At 38.4% G+C, this 19,754-nt stretch overlaps 1 protein-coding gene across 4 annotated transcripts in view; it reads right to left on the bottom strand.

The window, feature by feature from the left end:
• The window catches only part of FBXL2 (F-box and leucine rich repeat protein 2), a 92,926-nt gene that overhangs the window by 40,642 nt on the left and 32,530 nt on the right, over positions 1–19,754 (bottom strand). For all 4 annotated transcript variants that reach the window (XR_005021775.1, XR_005021776.1, XM_036868235.1 and 1 more), the window contains exons 3-5: positions 12,969–13,023; positions 12,645–12,719; positions 6,886–6,980 (exon numbers count right to left, since the gene is read on the bottom strand). Coding sequence is in view for 2 of the 4 variants with exons in the window: in XM_036868235.1 (XP_036724130.1) it covers positions 6,886–6,980; positions 12,645–12,719; positions 12,969–13,023 (225 nt within the window). In the remaining 2 variants the exon portion in view is untranslated. The remainder of the gene's footprint in view (positions 1–6,885; positions 6,981–12,644; positions 12,720–12,968; positions 13,024–19,754) is intronic.

The following is a 19,754-nucleotide window of genomic DNA, read 5'->3' as shown; positions in this document are numbered from 1 at the left end:
CAACAAAATAAAGAACATTTATGACAAACCCACAGCCAACATAATACTCAATGGTGAAAGGCTGAAAGACTTCTTGCTAAATTCAGGAACAAGACAAGGATGCCCACTCTCACTTCTACTCAACATAGTATTGGAAGTCCTAGCCATAGCAATCAGACAAGAAACAAAAGGTATCCAAATTGGAGTGGAAGAGGTAAAACCGTCACTATTTGCAGATGACATGATGCTCTACGTAGAGAAGCTTAAAGTCGCCACATAAAAACTATTAGAACTAATAAATGAATTCAGCAAGGTAGCAGGATACAAGATAAATATACAGAAATCTGCTGCATTTCTTTACACTAACAATGAAATACCAAAAAGAGAAAGTAAACTAAAAAATTCCATTTAAAATTGCATCAAAAAAAAAAAAAAACCTAGGAATAAACTTAGCCAAGAAAGTGAAAAATCTATACGCTGAAAACTATAAAACATTAATAAAGGAAACTGAAGATAATTCAAAGAAATGGAAAGATATCCCATGCTCTTGGACTGGAAGAATTAATACTGTTAAAATGGCCATACTACCCAAAGCAATCTACAGATTTAATGCAATCCCTATCAAAATACCCATGACATTTTTCACAGAACTAGAATAATCCTAAAAATTATATGGAACCACAAAAGACCCAGAATTGCCAAAGCAATCCTGAGGAAAAAGAACAATGCTGGAAGCAGAAGCATAACCCACCCAGACTTCAGGCTATACTACAAAGCTACAGCAATCAAAACAGTGTGGTACTGGCACAAAAACAGACATACAGATCACTGGAACAGAATAGAGAGCCCAGAAGTAAACCCATATACCCACAATCAATTAATCTATGACAAAGGAGGCAAGAATATACAATGGGGAAAAGACACTCTCTTCAACAAGTGGTGTTGGGAAGCTGGACAGCTGCATGTAAATCAGTGAAGTTAGAACACTCCCTCATATCATGCACAAAAATAAACTCAAAATGGCTTAAAGACTTAAATATAAGACATGACACCATAAAACTCCTAGAAAAGAGCATAGGCAAAACATTCTCTGACATAAATTGTAGCAATACTTTCTCAAATAATTTTCCCAAGGCAAAAGAAGTAAAAGCAAAAATAAACAAATGGGGCCTAATCAAACTTATAAGCTTTTGCATAGCAAAGGAAACCATGAACAAAATGAAAAAAACACCTACGGAATGGGTGAAAATATTCGCAACCGATGTGACCAACAAGGGATTAATTTCCAAAATATACAAACAGCTCATACAACTCAATATTAAAAAAAATAACAAACATTACAATAAAAAAATTGGCAGAAGACTTAAATAGACATTTCTCCAAAGAAGAAATATACATGGCCAAAACTCACATGGAAAGATGCTCACATCACTAATTATCAGAGAAATGCAAATCAAAACTACAACGAGGTATCACCTTACAGTGGTCAGAATGGCCATAATAAAAAGTCTACAAACAAGGAATGCTGGAGAGGGTGTGGAGAAAAGGGAACCCTCCTACACTGTTGGTGGGAATGTAAATTGGCACAACCACTATGAAGAACAGTATGGAGATTCCTTAAAAAACTAAAAATAGAGCTACCATATGATCCAGTAATCCCACTCCTGGGCATATATCTAGAGAAAACCATAATTAGAAAAGATACATGGACCCCAATGTTCATGGCAGCACTATTTACAATAGCCAAGACACGGAAGCAACCTCAATGTCCATCGACAGAGGAATGGATAAATAAGATGTAGTACATATATACAATGAAATATTACTCAGCCATAAAAAAGAATGAAATAAGCCATTTGCAGCAACATGGATGGAGCTAGAGATTATCATACTAAGTGAAGACAGACAAAGACAAGTATCACATGGTATCACTCATATGTGGAATCTAACTAAAAAAATGATACATGAACTTATTTACAAAACAGAAACAGACTCACAGATTTCAAAAACAAAGTTATGGTTACCAAAGGGGAAATGTGGAGAGGAGGGATAAATTAGAAGCTTGGGATTAACGTACACACACTACTATATATAAAATAGATAACCAACAAGGACCTACTATATAGCACAGGGAACTCTACTCATTATTCTGTAATAACCTATATGGGTAAAGAATCTGAAAAAGAATGAATATATGTATAACTGAATCACTTTGCTGTACACCTGAAACTAACACAATATTTAAACCAACTATACTCCAATAAAATTTTTTTTAAAAAGGCATTGAGGGCTTCCCTGGTGGCGCAGTGGTTAAGAATCTGTCTGTCAATGTAGGGGACACAGGTTCAAGCCCTGGTCCAGGAGGATCCCACATGCCGCAGAGCAACTAAGCCTGTGCACCACAACTACTGAGCCTGCGAGCCACAACTACTGAAGCCCGCGCTCCTAGAACCCGTGCTCCACAACAAGAGAAGCCACTGCAATGAGAAGCCCGTGCGCTGCAACGAAGAGTAGCCCCCACTTGCTGCAACTACAGAAAGCCTGCGCTCAGCAACAAAGACCCAACGCAGCCAAAAATAAATTATTTCACTCATTAATTCATTAAAAAAAAAGGCATTGATCGGAAACAAGAAAAACTATCTTCATTTACAGGTGATATGACTGTCTACATAGAAAATCCAAAGTAATCAACAAAAAAGCTACTAAAACTAATGTGAGTCTATTCAGGTTGCAAGATAAAAGATTAATGTACAAAAATCAATTATATTTCTATTTACCAACAAAGAACAATCAAAAATTGAAATAAAAAATGTCATTTACAATAATATTTCATAACACTTAGGGATACATATGACCAAAGATGTGCACAACTTGTGCACTGAAACCTGCAAAACATACTAAGGGAAATTTAAAGACACCTAAATATATAGAGAGATATACCAGGTTTATGGGTTGGAAGGCTCAGTAATGTTAAGATGTCAATTGTCCCCAGATTGATCTATGGATTCACCATCATCCTAATCAAGATGCCAGCAAGCTTTTTTGTAGAAACTGACAGAAGATTCTATAATTTATATGGAAATGCAACGAATCTAGTCCAGCCAAAACAAATTTGAAAATGAATTAAGTTCGAGGACTAATAAAACCTGATTTCAAGACTTATTATAAAGCTACAGTTATCAAGACAGTGTGGTTTGGTGTAAAGATAGACAAATAGATCAATGGAAAATACTGAGAGTACAAAAATAGTCCCATAATTATTTGGACAAATGATTTCAACAAAGCTGCAAAGGCAATTCAGTGGGAAAAGGGTGGTCATTTCAACATATGGTGATAGAACTGAACATCATACACAAAAAAAGTAAGTATCAGGGCTTCCCTGGTGTCGCAGTAGTTGGGAGTCTGCCTGTCGATGTGGGGGACACGGGTTTGAGCCCTGGTCTGGGAGGATCCCACATGCCGCGGAGCAACTGGGCCCGTGAGCCACAGCTGCTGAGCCTGAGCGTCTGGAGCCTGTGCTCCGCAGCAGGAGAGGCCGCGATAGTGGGGGGCCCGTGCACTGCGATGAGGAGTGGTCCCCGCTTGCTGCAACTGGAGAGGGCCCTCGCACGGAAGCGAGGACCCAACACAGCCAAAAATATAAATAAATAAATAAATAATAATTTTTTTTAAACAAAAAGTATCAATCTATACCTCACACCATATACAAAAATCAACTCAAAATGGATCATAGGTCTGAACTACATAACTTCTGGAAACACAGGAGAAAATCTTTATCACCTTGGGTTAGGCAGAGATTTCATATGTAATACCAAAAATATGACTCATAAGAAAAAAATTGATAAATTGAACTTCATCAAAATGAAAAACTTCAAGACAGTTAAAAGAATAAAAAGGTAAGCCACAGACTGGGAAAAAAATATTTGCAAAACACATATCCGATAAAGGATTTGTATTCAGAACATATTAAGAACTCTCAGAATTCAGTGGTAAGACAACATACAATCTAATGAAAAAAAGGGCAAAACAACAACCAAACATTAGAACAGACATTTCAGCAAAGAAAATATATGGATAGCAAAAAATACATAAAAAGACACTCAACACTCATTAGTCATTAGAGAAATGCAAACTAAAACTACAATGAGATACCACTGTTCACATCCCTGGGAATGGCTAAAATTACAATAACTGACCCACCAAGTACTGGCAAAGACATGGAAGAACTGGAAGTATCATACACTCTGGCGGGAATGTAAAATGGTACAATTTTTTGAGAAACACTTTGGAAGTTTCTTTTTTTTTTTTTAATTAACTGATTTATTTATTTATTTATTTTTGGCTGTGTTGGGTCTTCCTTGCTGTGCGCGGGCTTTCTCTAGTTGCAGTGAGCAGCGGCTACTCTTCGTTGCAGTACGCGGGCTTCTTATCGTGGTGGCGTCTCTTGGTGCAGAGCACGGGCTCTAGGCGCACGAGCTTCAGTAGTTGTGGCACGTGGGCTCAGTAGTTGTGGCTCACGGGCTCTAGAGCGCAGGTTCAGTAGTTGTGGCACACGGGCTCAGTTGCTCTGTGGCATGTGGGATCTTCCCGGACCAGGTCTCAAACACGTGTCCCCTGCATTGGCAGGCGGATTCTTTATCACTGCTCCACCAGGGAAGCCCTGGAAGTTTCTTAAAAAGTTAAACACACACCTACCAAATGATCTAGCCATTCCACTCCTAGGTATTTACCCAAGAAAAATGAAAGCATATGACATACAATGTCTCGCACAAAAATCTTTATAGCAGCTTTATGTGTAATGGAGAAAACTGGAAAAAATCCAAATGTCCGTAAACAGATGAATGAATGAATAAATTGCATTATATCCCATACAATGGACTACTACCCATCAATAAAAAGGAATGAACTACTGATATACACAACATGGATGACTCTCAAAACAATCATGTTAAGTGAAAGAGCTCAAGCAAAAAGGAGTACGTACTGTATAATTACATATAAAATTTTAGAAAATGCAAACTAACCTATAGTGACAGAAAGCAGATCAGGGGTTGTCTAGAGATGAAGCAGAGACAGGGGTGGGAGGAAGGGAGGGATTACAAAGGCACATGAGGAAAATTTTGTGGGACGTGAATACATTCATTATCTTAATTATAGTGTTAGTTTCATGGGTATATTCATATGCTAAAATGTATCAAATTGTATACTTTAAAGATGCACAGTTTATTGTATCTCAATTATATCTCAATATAGCTGTTAAAAATCCATAGGACTTCATATATAATGATGGAGCAGGAGTAACAGAGAACATACATGCAAGATCCATTAGAACCGAATTTTAATCGATTATAATTACTACTGTATCTCCAGTGCCTAAATCAGTGCCTGGCATAGCAGAGGCTCAACAAACGCTTGTAAACAAATAACACCCACTCACACCAAAACAACAATACACACGCAGGGGCAGGATAGAGGCCAAAGTTGGTTCTAGGTGATTACAATCAAAAAGTGAAGGCAAAACAAAATTCTCTCTGAATCATGATCCTGTGATTATGCTTATAATTATTTCTCACAGTAATCTGGCCTCACATATTAAAAATTTATATAGATATTAACATAGATTTCTGTTCTAAAATTTATGGTAAACCAATAACATTCTTAGCTTTACAGGATAGTTCTGCTATAGTTTCACTTTATAGGATAGTTTTTTCCTCATCTTGGCTCTATTCCAAGTGCCAAGATGAGAATGTGTTTCTCTGATATTCCTCACTGACAATCTATATCTTCACATTTATTTTAGTTTCTTTAATGGAACCACTATTAGATTTATGTTCTCTATTACAAGTCGTCTTAGGACCTATCCGGTACATTTAAGCTTCCTGTTAAAGCAGAATCAATCTATTCCACTGGTTTACAAAGCTTTTGAAGTATCAAAAAATTCTGATGATCTGAATTGATTAAAAAAAAAAAACCCTGTGTTCCATAACACAGAGGGAATGTTTTGATCCTTAAAAGATATTGATATTATGAATTGATTTTCTTAGCAATGGTGCAGCAGATGTTTCAATTACAAATTCTACTGTCTGAAATCACTGTACACTGCACATTCTTACTGGAGGTCTGTGACTGATTATACTGTGCTATGCTTAAGTCTCCAAGAGGCAGTCCGTTCCAAGATTCTAGTGGCAGTGTGTGTTCTAATTTAGCCAACCTCAAGCAATACAAGAGGCCACAAGGATAAAGACAGAAAAGTATTACGTCCTGTCTCCAGAAAAGCTCAAAGCACATGCCCTTAACAGTGTAGTGATAACATTTCCAATAAATAATGGCTATCCAGTAAGAGGTGGGCAAGCATTTGGTTGCATAGGGATATCCAACTATTATAAACTATTATAAAATGAATGTGATAATCACATCCCATTATGGTTAAGCAAAATCCCAGGTTATGCTAAGGAATTTTTTGAAAGAATTATTTTGTTAATTAGTATCATTTATACAAGAAGGTAGCCACGATTATGAGAAGGAACCTAGGAAGATGGGAAAGTGAAGAAGGGAAGAGAGGTGAACTAATATCATAATATGATTATGTGCCAAGTACTACATACGTGTTATTTCATGTGATACCCAGGACATTCCCATGAAAGAGCTATAACTGCCTTCTCTTTCCAGAAGAGACAACTGACAACAAAGTGTTTGTCCCAAGGTCGCATCCCTGACAACACTGGAGCTCGGTTTCTAGGTCAGGCCTGTTGGCTCCAAAATCATGATATTCTCACTACTCTACGCAAATTACCATAGAAAGATTTTAACAGAAGAAAAGCAAATAATATGCTTGGTTTATTTTTGCTGATGGAAATGTCAGCTACAAGCTGCCACGACAGAGTGAGTCACGGTGGACTGACTTACTTCAAGGAGGAATCTCCAACGCCAATGCAACCTCGCAAGCTGAGCTTCCTCAGGAATCCACCGCATCGCTTTGAGATGTTTTCCACCACTCGACCCTTCAATGGAGAAAGTTGGAAAAAATCTTGTTTCATGCTGCTTATCTAACAGCAAAATAACCTGAAATTTAGGAACTGAATATGTATTTCCAGGTGTAATAGAAGATATTTTGGAACATTCCTCCAACATCCCACTTCTGCTCCTTGTGTATAAAGGGGTTGCAAGCACCGAAAAAATGTTTTCAATGAAAACATTAAGTATTTTTTTTAAATCACACACTATTTTTTGAAAGCCTTGACTTGGAGTTAGGCCTTCCCTAGCCAGGGCTCATGGCTACTCCATCAATTACAAGGCTTTTTGAGGTCAAGGTTTTTGGGAACACTGCTGTGCTGGGAACACAGAGATCTAAAACAATGTTGCTCAAAAAAAGAAATTCTATTTTAGCTAAACATTACCACTCTAAAAACTTGAAGATGTATCATAAAATCTACTCCTCATTCTTCTTAGCAATCCCCTATTTAAACACATTTGCTTTAAAAATGGGAACTTTGGCTGGTACTGGCAGATACATTAGAGGAGGAAAAAAGAAAATGAACACTGATTAAGCACTTCTACTTTTTCAGGCATGATTTTAACACTTTCTTGTACCTGCTATGGCTCATTTAATATTCACAACAACCACATGGACTACCGCTCCACACTGAAGTAAGGAAGAGTGTATGTATGGAATACAGGAAATCCCTTAGGATATCTCTTAGTATTAATATGCCCTCTGATTAAAGTCAATGGAAAACTAAAAGCCAATCCAAGGAGACTACTCATGGCTTCAGGAACGATGGTTTGGGTCACTCTACCAGGTAAGGAACCACGACCAGCTGAGGTGCTTGCTGAAGACAAAGAGAATACAGAATGGGAAGCAGAAGGTAGTTATAAATACCAACTCTGACCACATGAGCAGTTACAGAAATTAGGACTATAATTGTCATAAGTATTTTCTCCCTATTTTATTATGAATGCGTGTGTGTGTGGTACAAATATTTTTTTCCCTCTCTTATCCCCTTATCATGTGACATAACATGTACTGACTTTATGTCATAAGTATTTAAGTACTGTCAATTCTACATCAAAGTATTTAAGGCACAGAATATCAAGAGGAGTGAAATTGACTCTAGGACTTTACCTCCTTTTCTGAGGAAGGGCTGAGTGTCTTTTTGGTTGTACGCTGGATAGCTGTATCATATTAGGTGGCATTATGACCTTTGTTATCGTCTTTATTTGGAAATTAAGTATGGTTTAAGGACATGCCTATGGGTGCCAAGTTGACAACGGGTGAACTTATGATGATTAATTTTATGTGTCAACTTGACTGGGACACAGGGTGCCCAGACATTTGGCCAAATATTATTCTGGCTGTGTCTATAAGGGTTTCTGGATGAGATTAGCATTTGAATCAGTAAACCAAGTAAAGCAGACTGCCCTCCCTAGTGTGGGTGGGCCTCATCCAATCAACTGAAGACATGAATAGAACAAAAAAGGCTGATTAAGAGAGAACTCCTGCCTGACTGCTGAGCCAGACATTGGTCTTTTCTGGCCCTTGGACTTGGACTGAAACATCAACTCCTCTTGGATCTTGAATCTGCCAGCTTTCAGACTGGAATTTACACCACTGGCTCTGCTGGTTCACAGGCCTTCTGATTCAGACTGGAGCTACATATCAGCTCTCCTGGGCCTCCAGCTTGCTGACTGCAGATCTTGGGACTTCTCAGCCTCCATAATCACATGACCCAATTCCTTATAATAAATCTGTATGTCTATATTAATATACACACTTTTTTTTTAACATCTTTTTTTTTTTTAACATCTTTATTGGAGTATAATTGCTTTACAATGTTGTGTTAGTTTCTGCTGTATAACAGAGTGAATCAGCTATACGTATATATATATATCCCCATATCCCCTCCCTCTTGCATCTCCCTCCCACCCTCCCTATCCCACCCCTCTAGGTGGACACAAAGCACCAAGCTGATCTCCCTGTGCTATGCGGCTGCTTCCCACTAGCTATCTATTTTACATTTGGTAGTGTATACATGTCAATGCCACTCTCTCACTTTGTCCCAGGTTACCCTTGCCCCTCCCTGTGTCCTCAAGTCCATTCTCTACGTCTGCATCTTTATTCTTGTCCTGTCCCTAGGTTCTTCAGAACCTTTTTTTTTTTTTTTTAGATTCCATATATATGTGTTAGCATACGGTATTTGTTTTTCTCTTTCTGACTTACTTCACTTTGTATGACAGTCTCTAGGTCCATCCACCTCACTACAAATAACTCAATTTCGTTTCTTTTTATGGCTGAGTAATATTCCACTGTATATATGTGCCACATCTTCTTTATCCATTCATCTGTCGATGGACACTTAGGTTGCTTCCATGTCCTGGCTATTGTAAATAGTACACACGTATCTTACTGGTTCTGTTTTTCTGGAGAATCCTGACTAATACAGATTGGATCCATTATCTTCATTTTTCAAATAAAGAAATTAAATGGTTAAATTGCCAAGGTTACACTTTAGTGAGTAGTAGAATTGGGGTTTATAACAGGTTTAACTGACTCTAAAAGCTGTATGTTCTGCACAATTACCACCTCCACAAGGGAGAAAACATTGAAAAGGCCATTTTGTTTCATTTTTAATACTTACTATCCTCACTTTATAAAACAGCAATCTTGACACTGAACTCTAAGCACTAAGAATTCACTAGGACACATCAAACCACAGTGTCACAGAAGCAGGGCTCACACATATTATATCTGGCTAATAACTTAATTAAGTTGAAAATCCAAACTCTGATATTGCTGGCGACTTTATCTATGCTTTCTTGAGTCTTATCTAAGTTAATAATTAGTTTTTGAACCAAAACTCCAGACACCTATAAAATAAATTTCTGTCAGTGGGAGGAAAAACATTATGACTTGGAAATCCAAGATAAATATTTAAGTACTAAATAAAACAGCAAAAACAACTCCACACCAATGTCTACAAATAGAGCACACCATCTATTTTCTCCATTTCAAGTTAGTCACGTTTATAAAAACTTCCTATTCTTCCTTTTTTGGAGTAAAAGTTTTTGTACTGGAATAAAAAAATTACATTCAGAATTTTCTGTTCCACTGTTTCCAACTTAGAGAAGAAAATGAGTAAATCCTTTTCAAATGCAAATGACACTGTGTAACATCTATTAGATAGTATGTTGTAGGCATGCATTTTAGAAGGAAGGGCTTTACAGAAAAATAAGGCCTAATGGAGAGACCCTTGGACTTATGAGTTTTAGATAACATACTACTTGGTTATTTCTCATTTTTGGCCTCACAGAATCTTTAATGACCATGAAGACTAACAACAAAATGTTCAACTTTTAAAGGCATGGAAAATGCCTACACATCAGGGAAACCACACTTACTTAGGAAAGAGTGATGCTCAAGGAGAGGCCCAATGCACATTAGTCACCTGCATGTGCTAGTCTGTCTTTTCTTTGAAATTCAAGTCATGAAACCCACTGTTCAAGGTACCTACTCTCTCTTCTTACTAGGTGAGTGACCTCAGGTAAGTTACTCAAACTTTTTGTGCCTCAGTTTCTTCAACATGGTGTTTCTGGGAGGATTAAATTAATTAATATACAAAAAGTGCTCAGAAGAGTGCCCGGCACACAGTAAATACTCTTAGTCCTGATCCTTGGCACCTTCTCTCTTCTCTCAACAGATCCATAAATCACCACTTTCGTCCCAAAGAAACGAATTTGAGACCATGAGTTTATCCATGGGATGCTTCCCAGTATAAGCCTCCAGAGGGTCCTGTTAGTGTCTACGGGAGGCCCCACACTTGGTTCAGAATCCAACCTGGATTCAAAGTGGTAGCCCAAAGGGGGAACTAAATAGTATTAGACTATATTTTTCACATGTAGTTCTCTACATAACTGGTAAACCATAAACTGGTCTGTCGTTGGTGGAAGTACTCAAGTACTTCTGCAATGTGTTTATATAGCTGTAGTCAGCAGTCAGCTAAAATTATGAGATCAAATAATGCATAAGGTAATGATATTTACTTGAAATAGTTTTTTTTTTTTTTTTTGACCGCACCGCACTGCGCGGCTTGCAGGATCTTAGCTCCCCGACCAGGGATCAAACCTGCATGGAGTCTTAACCACTGGACTGCCAGGGAAGTCCTGAAATAGTATTTTTTAATATCTGAATTTAAAAGTTGTTTATGTGCATTCCAAAAAGCTGTAGTTTGGAAAAATCATCCAAGAAAACTGAGGAGACAATAAAAAAACCACAGAAAAAATTTTTTTACAAAATTTTTTTAAAACAATGACTCTTTGGCCAGGAGAAATGACCACAATTTTTGGAATTTAATGTTCTTCTCAACATCACTAAGTAACACAATGAACCATGAACTACAGATTATCAGTTTGAAGGGGAATTACATGTCAGCATGTTTGGGTAGGGCACTGTTGCAATCGTGAAGTCTGGAAAGTGCATTAAAGAATTCCTGATTCAGGGACCAGAGTTCAAGCCAGGAACTAGAGCTTATCTTTCCAGGGAGCGTGAGAAGCCCTGAGGCCCCTGCCAGCTTCCAAGCTCAGAGCACAGTAACCTGAGCAGTGGGAAATGCTGTACTCAGCCCCACCGGTTTGAGATGGGACCAGAGCCTGGCAAGCAGCAAGTAACCTAGAGAAGGAGGTGAAGGGCCTCCACCACTGGCCATTAGTTCTTGTAGGTAACACCAGCTTAAGTGAGTCACAGGAAATTGTTTGGGCCCCTCTCACTGTTAAACACATTCATTTCCTTATCCATTAAAAAAGATACAAAGCATATACTTCAATAAAAACAAGTGATAAACATGCTATGTGGGTAACTGAATTAAAATACAATTCCACTATTGTAACTGAGTTGGCTAAACTAGAAATCAATAAGGTTTTACTAACATTGGGTAGATAATAAACTTCAACATCCCCAGACCCTTAAAACAGCACTCTCAACAATTACTATGTACAATGCTCTTTATTACTTCCCTGTTTCTTTTTGGTTATAAATTGGTATTTAATATTAAAGTTGTTTTAAAATAAACTTTTCTCATTTGATCTGGTTTACCACTCTTAAATGAGGATATTTACATATTTCCAAATAAATACACTAGAATCCTGGAATTATAAAGGCTCTAAAGATTATTTCACTTCTTCATTTTATAAATAATAAAACTGAGGCACTGAGAGAGTAAATGTCTTAAGTGGCTGAGCTGGATTTATATCTCTTATCTCCAGCCTCATTCCTGAGTCCCTGCTTCTGCCATTTCTCCATTCTTGATGCTGAATTAGAATTCTCAATGGAGTTTTCAGATCAATAAATATGTCAAGAGTCTCCTAAGATTAAAGCATTGAACCAGGTGTTAATGATACAGGTGTGAGGCTTTGAAAAGCTGAGTGGTAAAACTTAGATTATAAACATGATCAAGGGGGAAAAGTAAAAGTCTGTTACTGATAAAAGTAAAAAGTAAAATGCAAACAGAATTTTGGTCTTGAAGTATGCAAATATCTTCCAGGTTTTTTTCCTCTCTATTCCACCTTGGCACCTTAATATTAAATCTAAATGCAGCAAAATAAAAAAGCAGGAAAGAGTGAGCAGTTTACTTATCTTTTAAAAAAGTCTTTTGTCTAAAACAAGGTTAACTTACCTCTACATCTGTTTGAAAGTTAAAAAGGTCTATTCTTTGCCAGTTGCTTCCATCCAGGGCTAAGATATTCCAAGCCTGGGAGGTTGGGAGAGATAAGGGTGAAAAAGATACATTTATTGAGACTGTTAAAAGAAAGTCTTGATTCAACCTTTATATTTCCAAATGTTTATTCATGATAGACATTAAGCTGATCATCAAATGTGGAATTATGATAACATTGTGTTATGTTACATATAAAAGCTGACATTTTAATTTTTAACTTGAACTCATCCTCATTCTAATAAAACTTGTATTTCTTGATTACAAATTTGGTTAATACTCTACCTTGGAAATCTGTGCACATCGGCACAAAGTTACTATATCCAAGAAGGAAAATATTCTAGGAAGGAAGGGAAAAAAAGCACAAAAATGAGATGGTGTTAACATTTTAGAATATTTATAACTTGAAAGGTAAAATCTAATGCGCCATATGGATATTCGTAACTTTTTCAAGATTCCTCAATTCGTAATACACAAGTGCACTATAATTGTTCATCACTACTGTGACATATTAAATGTTTGCACATTCCAAAGCTGTTTTAGACGCACTACACAAATCCCCTTAAACCAGAATTCATTAAACTTTTATTTCCCTTGTTCTAAGTCATGGACACAGAACAGTAGATCATAACCTGTTCTATTCAAAGACCAATCTCTCGGGACTTCCCTGCTGGCGCAGTGGTTAAGACTCTGAGCTCCCCAATGCAGGGGGCCTGGGTTCAATCCCTGGTCAGGGAACTAGATCCCACACGCATGCCGCAACTAAGAGTTCACATGCTACAACTAAGGAGCCGGTGAGCCGCAACTAAGGAGCCCACCTGCCACAACTAAGGAGCCCGCTGGCCGCAACTAAGACCCCGTGCAACCAAATAAATAAATAGATGAACACAGCATCAATCAGTGAGCTGTGGGAGACAACTTAAAAAAAAAAGACAAAAAAAAAGACCAATCTCTCACCTCCCAGGCATTGAGCCTAGTGAGGGCTAAATCATTCTAATTCCTATGCCCCTAACACACAGTGCAAACCCCACTTTTGGTGGTAGATGCACGAAACAGGCTCAGCTGCCTGAGCCTCAAATAACACGGCCAAGAAAAGCTCAACAATAAAACCCTTTCACTTTTTATCTATTTGTTCACAGGGCAGAAAGATGGAGCTCATTTCCTGAGCAAAAGCCAAGAAGCTACAGAAGATGGGAAAGATGGGGAAAAAGAAAAGCAGAGAGAAGCAAACAAAAGCTCAGTTGACACCAGTAGTCCCCCAGTGGAAGCAGTAGCTGCCAGCATGGCAGGGTCAGAGGGAGGTCCTGATATTCTGGTAGTGGAGATGAGTTGCTGATGATAGCACAGTGGCAAATAGCTGTGTGTGCCTCAGCGCTCCGCAGTCACAGCTGAAAACAAACAGCAGCTTTCCTGAGAGACAAAGAGTGGATGGGGATGAGGTCAGGGACAACAATAGGGTCTCAATCCCCATAGTACCGGAAGGTAAATATGAGAGTCTGTGCCTGTGTGTGTGGAAGGTGAAATGGCAAACAGCCACCTAAAAAGTTCTCCAAAATTCTTCAAAGGTAACAATCAGCAGTGCGTGGAAAATCCATGGGCTTGGAGAAGATAGCAGATCCATAAAACACCAGAGCACTGCACCCTACTATAAAGCACCCACAGGCAGCACCATGGGGCCAGTGACAGTGTAGATACTGTTCTACAATATGGGCTCCAATCATTTTCTAGAGAAAAGCAAAGGACAGAAGCATAAGGGCTGCACTGATCTTAAAAGACTCAATGGAACTTTGTACATAGGAAAATGCTGACGGCTGAAAATGTGTACTTATATATATTAAACATATTTCAGGGTGTCTGCACATCTACATTGCTTCTGTGGTAACACATCTTGCCCTACCACCACAAATGTCTGTGTTCTGTGCCATACGACCATTCCACAATGAGCCACAACTGATCGTCAGCTCACGAAAAGACCAAGGACCAGATAGAGAAATGAGTATGGTACAGTAGAATCATATCACACACTGACATTGGGTTCTAAAGCTGAAGGTAGAAAGGAGTTAACTAAGTTTCCCTTGAAAATCCCTCAAGAATGTACCACCTTGGAGACCAACATACTCTATCACCTCTCAGTAATAATAACAATACTGATAATCATAGTTAACACTGATTATGCACTTACATGTGCTAGCTGTCACTCTTTAATTGTCACAACAATGCCATGAGGTGCTATTACGATCTCCATTTTACAGATAGGAACACTGGGCACCTGCCAAGGCCACACAGATAGGAAGAGCAGAGCCAGAATTTGAACCCAGGTAGTCTGGCTTGAGAGCCCAAGCCCATGACCCTACACAAAGTGCCCTAGAAAGTTTAACACAGCTGTTGTTCCCTCAGGATTAGACTAGAATCTATTTCTGCAATTGCACAGCAGATGAAGCAGTCTGTGTTGAGTGAGCATGCTGTATGGAAAACATGTTTCTTTCCTTCTTCCTCCCCTTCTTTCTTGATATCATGTCTTTCTTTCCCTATGGCCAAGCTGCGTGGCTTGTGGGATCTTAGTTCCCTGATCAGGGATCGAACCCAAGCCCTCGGCAGTGAAAGCACGGAGTCTTAACCACTGGACCTCCAGGGAATTCCCAAAACATGTCTCTTTAAACACTAGAATCACACTAACTCAAACAAGATGCTCACACACTTGGACACAAGTGAGAATCAACAGCTGGAACACAAGTTTACATTTCTCATCTCATGCTTACTACCCAACGTTTTGATTACTGAATGAAAAAGTAGATTGCCTTCATTATTTACATTATCCCCCCCCCACACACACACACAGATACTTGAATGTGCACAAGTTAAATAAGCATGATGAGGGACTTCCCTGGTGGTCCAGTGGTTAAGACTCTGCACTCCCAATGCAGGGGGCCCGGCTCTGATCCCTGGTCAGGGAACTAGATCCCACATGCATGCCGCAACTAAGAGTTCGCATACCACAACTAAGGAGCCCACCTGCCACAACTAAGACACAGCACAACCAAATAAATAAATTAAAAAAATTTTTTTAAATAGGCGTGATAAGATTCCAAACTGCCAAACTAAGCCAAATTCCCAAATCATGTTCCAATGAATAAAATAAGCACCCTGAATGACAGAGCCTGGAACATTGGCAATAGAAACAGAGATAGCTAAAGGAATAAGAGTAGTCAGAAATCAGGTTCTGGCCCTTCCAAAACTTTTTTTTTTTTTTTCCTGGAAATCGATTCCTACCTCAAATGTGTTAACTTCACCCTTCATTAGAAAAGCACTAAAACTGCAACTTGGTTATAAATAAATACACACAGGGGTATATAGGAATGGATGTACTTCTGGACTTTGTATTCTGCTTCACTGGTCTGTCTGCCTCTGTGCCAATAAGACCCTGTTTTAATCATGAAGCTTTAAGCTCTTGATATCTGGTAACGTTAAGCCCAACTTTGTTTTTCTTTTGTTAAAAATATTTATTTACTTACTTACTTACTTATTTATTTAGGCTGCCCTGGGTCTTAGTTGCGGCTCGTGGGATCTTCACTGCAGCATGTTTAGTTGCGGCATGCAGACTTCTTAGTTGTGGCATGAGGACTTCTTAGTTGTGGCATGTGGACTTCTTAGCTGCAGCATGCGTATGGGATCTAGTTCCCTGACCAGGGATCAAACCTGGGCCCCCTGCGTTGGACCACCAGGGAAGTCCCCAACTTTGTTTTTATTCATCAAAATTACCTTGGTTATTCTCGGTTACTCTTTTTTTTTTTAAATTTCCACTTATGTTTTAGGATCAGCATATCAATTTCCACAAGAAAACTTTATAAAATTTTATTGGAATTATGTTGAATTTATAGAAACTTTGGGGAGAATTGAGATCTTGACAATATTAAGTCTTCCAACCCAGAAACATGATATACTCCATTATTTATTTAGGACTTCTTTAATTTCTCACAGTAATTTTTGTAGTTTTCCACATAGATGTTTTGTTCATTTTTAGATTTTTCCCCCTGGTTATCTGATGATGTTACTATTAAAATGGAATTTTTTAAATGTCATTTTCTAATTGTTGCTAGTATATATAGTTAACTTTCATATACTACATCTTGCATACAGAAACATTTCCAAGTTCATTTATATATTCTAGTGATTTTCTATAAACAAAATCAATACATTTGAGAATAATGACAATTTTCTTTCTTCCTTTCCAATAATTATACTTTTTATTCTTTTTCTTGCCTTACTGAAGTGGCTATGATCTTCTCTAGTACCAATAATTGTAATGAAAGACATCTTTTTCTCTTTCCCATCTCAGAAAAAGCTGTCACTCTTTAATCACTGATTACAATGTTTACTATAGGGCTTTCCCCCTGCCTTTTTAATTTTCTAAAGTTACTTTGTTACATGCTATAAAATACCTCAGCTTTGCACATGCATGGTTTTAACAACATCTCTTTAACATTTGCTTATTTCCCCTTTTAAAAACATATTAAATATAAGAACAGATAGTACATAGAGTTCCCATATATTACTGCCATTTTGAGAAACACATAACACACACACACAGTTTCACCTATTATTAACATCCTGCATTAGTGTGGCACATTTGTTACAATTAATAAACTAAGATTGACACACTTATTAACTAAAATCCATAGTTTATGATAAGGTTCACTCTTTGTATTGTACTAGTCTATGGATTTGACAATATATCCACCATTATAGTATCATATAGAATAGTTTACCACCCTCAAAATCACCTGTGCTTCACCTTTTAATCCCTTCTATCCTCCTCATGAACCTCTGACAATGACTGTTTTTTTTGGGTTTTTTTGTTTTTTATAAATTTATTTATTTTTGGCTGTGTTGGGTCTTTGTTGCTGCACACGGGCTTTCTCTAGTTGTGGCGAGCGGGGGCTACTCCGGTGCGGTGTGCAGGCGTCTCACTGCAGTGGCTTCTCTTGTTGCAGAGCACCGGCTCTAGGCACGCGGGCTTCAGTAGTTGTGGCACACAGGTTCAGTAGTTGTGGCTTGTGGGCTCTAGAGCGCAGGCTCAGTAGTTGTGGCGCACGAGCTTAGTTGCTCCATGGCATGTGGGATCTTCCTGGACCAGGGATCAAACCCGTGTCCCCTGCATTGGCAGGTGGATTCTTAACCACTGCGCCAACCAGGGAAGTCCCAACTGATCTTTTTAATGTCTCCATAGTTCTTCCTTTTCCAGAATGTCATATAACTGGAATCATAAGTATCATAAGTAGCTGTTCATATTAGCCTCCTTCACTATGCACATGCCTTTAAGGTTCCTTCATGTCTTTTAGTGGCATGATAGCTCATTACTTTCTATTGCTGAACGATATTCCACTATATGGATGTATCACTGTTTAATCATTCATTTATATGACAGCTTGGTTGCTTCCAGGTTTTTTTGTTTTTTTTTTTTAATTTTTATTTATTTATTTATTTATTTATTTATGGCTGTGTTGGGTCTTCGTTTCTGTGCGAGGGCCTTCCCCAGTTGTGGCAAGTGGGGGCCACTCTTCATCGCGGTGTGCGGGCCTCTCATTATCGCGGCCTCTCTTGTTGCGGAGCACAGGCTCCAGACGCACAGGCTCAGTAATTGTGGCTCACGTGCCTAGTTGCTCCATGGCATGTGGGATCCTCCCAGACCAGGGCTCGAACCCGTGTCCCCTGCATTGACAGGCAGATTCTCAACCACTGCACCACCAGGGAAGCCCTGGTTGCTTCCAGTTTTGAGTGATTATGAATAATCTTGCTATAAACATTTGTATGCAGGTGAATATGTTTTCTACTCAGTTGGATAAATACCTAGGAGTGTTGAGTGCTAGATCATGTAAGTTTAGAAGCTGCAAAATTGTCTTCCAAAGTGGCTATACCATTTTGAATCACCAGCAATGAAAGTTCCTGTGCTCTGAATCTTGCCAACATTTGATATTGCTCAATTTTTAAATTTTAGCCATTCTAATACATGTACAGTGATATCTCATTGTTATTTTAGTTTTCAATTCCCTAATGACATGATATCAAGCATCTTTTCATATGCTCATTGCCATCTGTATATGTTCTTTGGTGAGGTGTCTATTACGACCTTTTGCCCATTTTTTAAATTGGTCTGTTTTCTTGTTGGATTTTAACTGTTCTTTGTATATTGTGGACATCCATCCTTTATCATACATGTCTTTGCAAATATTTTCTCCCAATCTGTGGCTTGGCTTTTCATTCTCTTAACAACGTCCTTCTCAGAGAAGAAGTTTTTAATTTTAATAAAGTCCAACTTATCAATTTTGTCTTTCACGGATCATGCTTTTGAGGTTTTATCTAAAAACTCACTGTCAAACCCAAGGTCACCTACATTTTCTCCTATGCTTTCTTATGAAAGTTTGATAGTTTGGGATTTTATATTTAGGCCTATGATCCATTTTGAGTCGATTTTTGAGAAAGGTGTAAGGTCTATGTTTACATTCTGTTTTTGCATATAAATGTCCAATTGTTCCAATGCCATTTGTTGAAAAAATATATATTTTCTCCATTAAATTGCTTTTTCTCCTTTGTCAAAGATCAGCTGACTTTGTGTGGCTCTATTTTTGAGCTCTCTATTCTGTTCCATTGAGCTGTCTATTCTTTTGCCAACACCACATGTGGTGGCCCCCAAGCTGTAAGCTTATTCAGCTTTCTGCTTTCCGGAGAACTGCTTGTCTCTTTCTTGGTATGCACTCCTGACGCTGCGGTATTGAGCGTAAAAAAGGAAAATGGCTTGCGGCCAGTTTCGTTCCAGGTGCCTGCTCTGGATCTAAGAGCCCCTGGTTGTTCCCCAGAAGAAGGACGTGCTGCCCTGAGGGGGAAGTCTGTATCTCCGAAGAATGGCCCATAAGGCATGCTGACGCATAGATAGTGGCGCATAGATAGTGGCGACAGAATTATGTGGAAATACAAGGTTTACTGATTTGTTGCCTAGTGTTCGTTCCGTGCTGAACCTATGTATACATTCATGCTCTTTGAATAGACTTGCCTTGCAACCATCAGTTGTCTTGG

Source organism: Balaenoptera musculus, chromosome 11 (genome assembly GCF_009873245.2).
Source record: "Balaenoptera musculus isolate JJ_BM4_2016_0621 chromosome 11, mBalMus1.pri.v3, whole genome shotgun sequence".
Classification (NCBI taxonomy): Eukaryota; Metazoa; Chordata; class Mammalia; order Artiodactyla; family Balaenopteridae; genus Balaenoptera; species Balaenoptera musculus.
The sequence above is the reverse complement of the archived record's forward strand: the minus strand, read 5'-3'. Positions and strand labels throughout refer to the sequence as shown.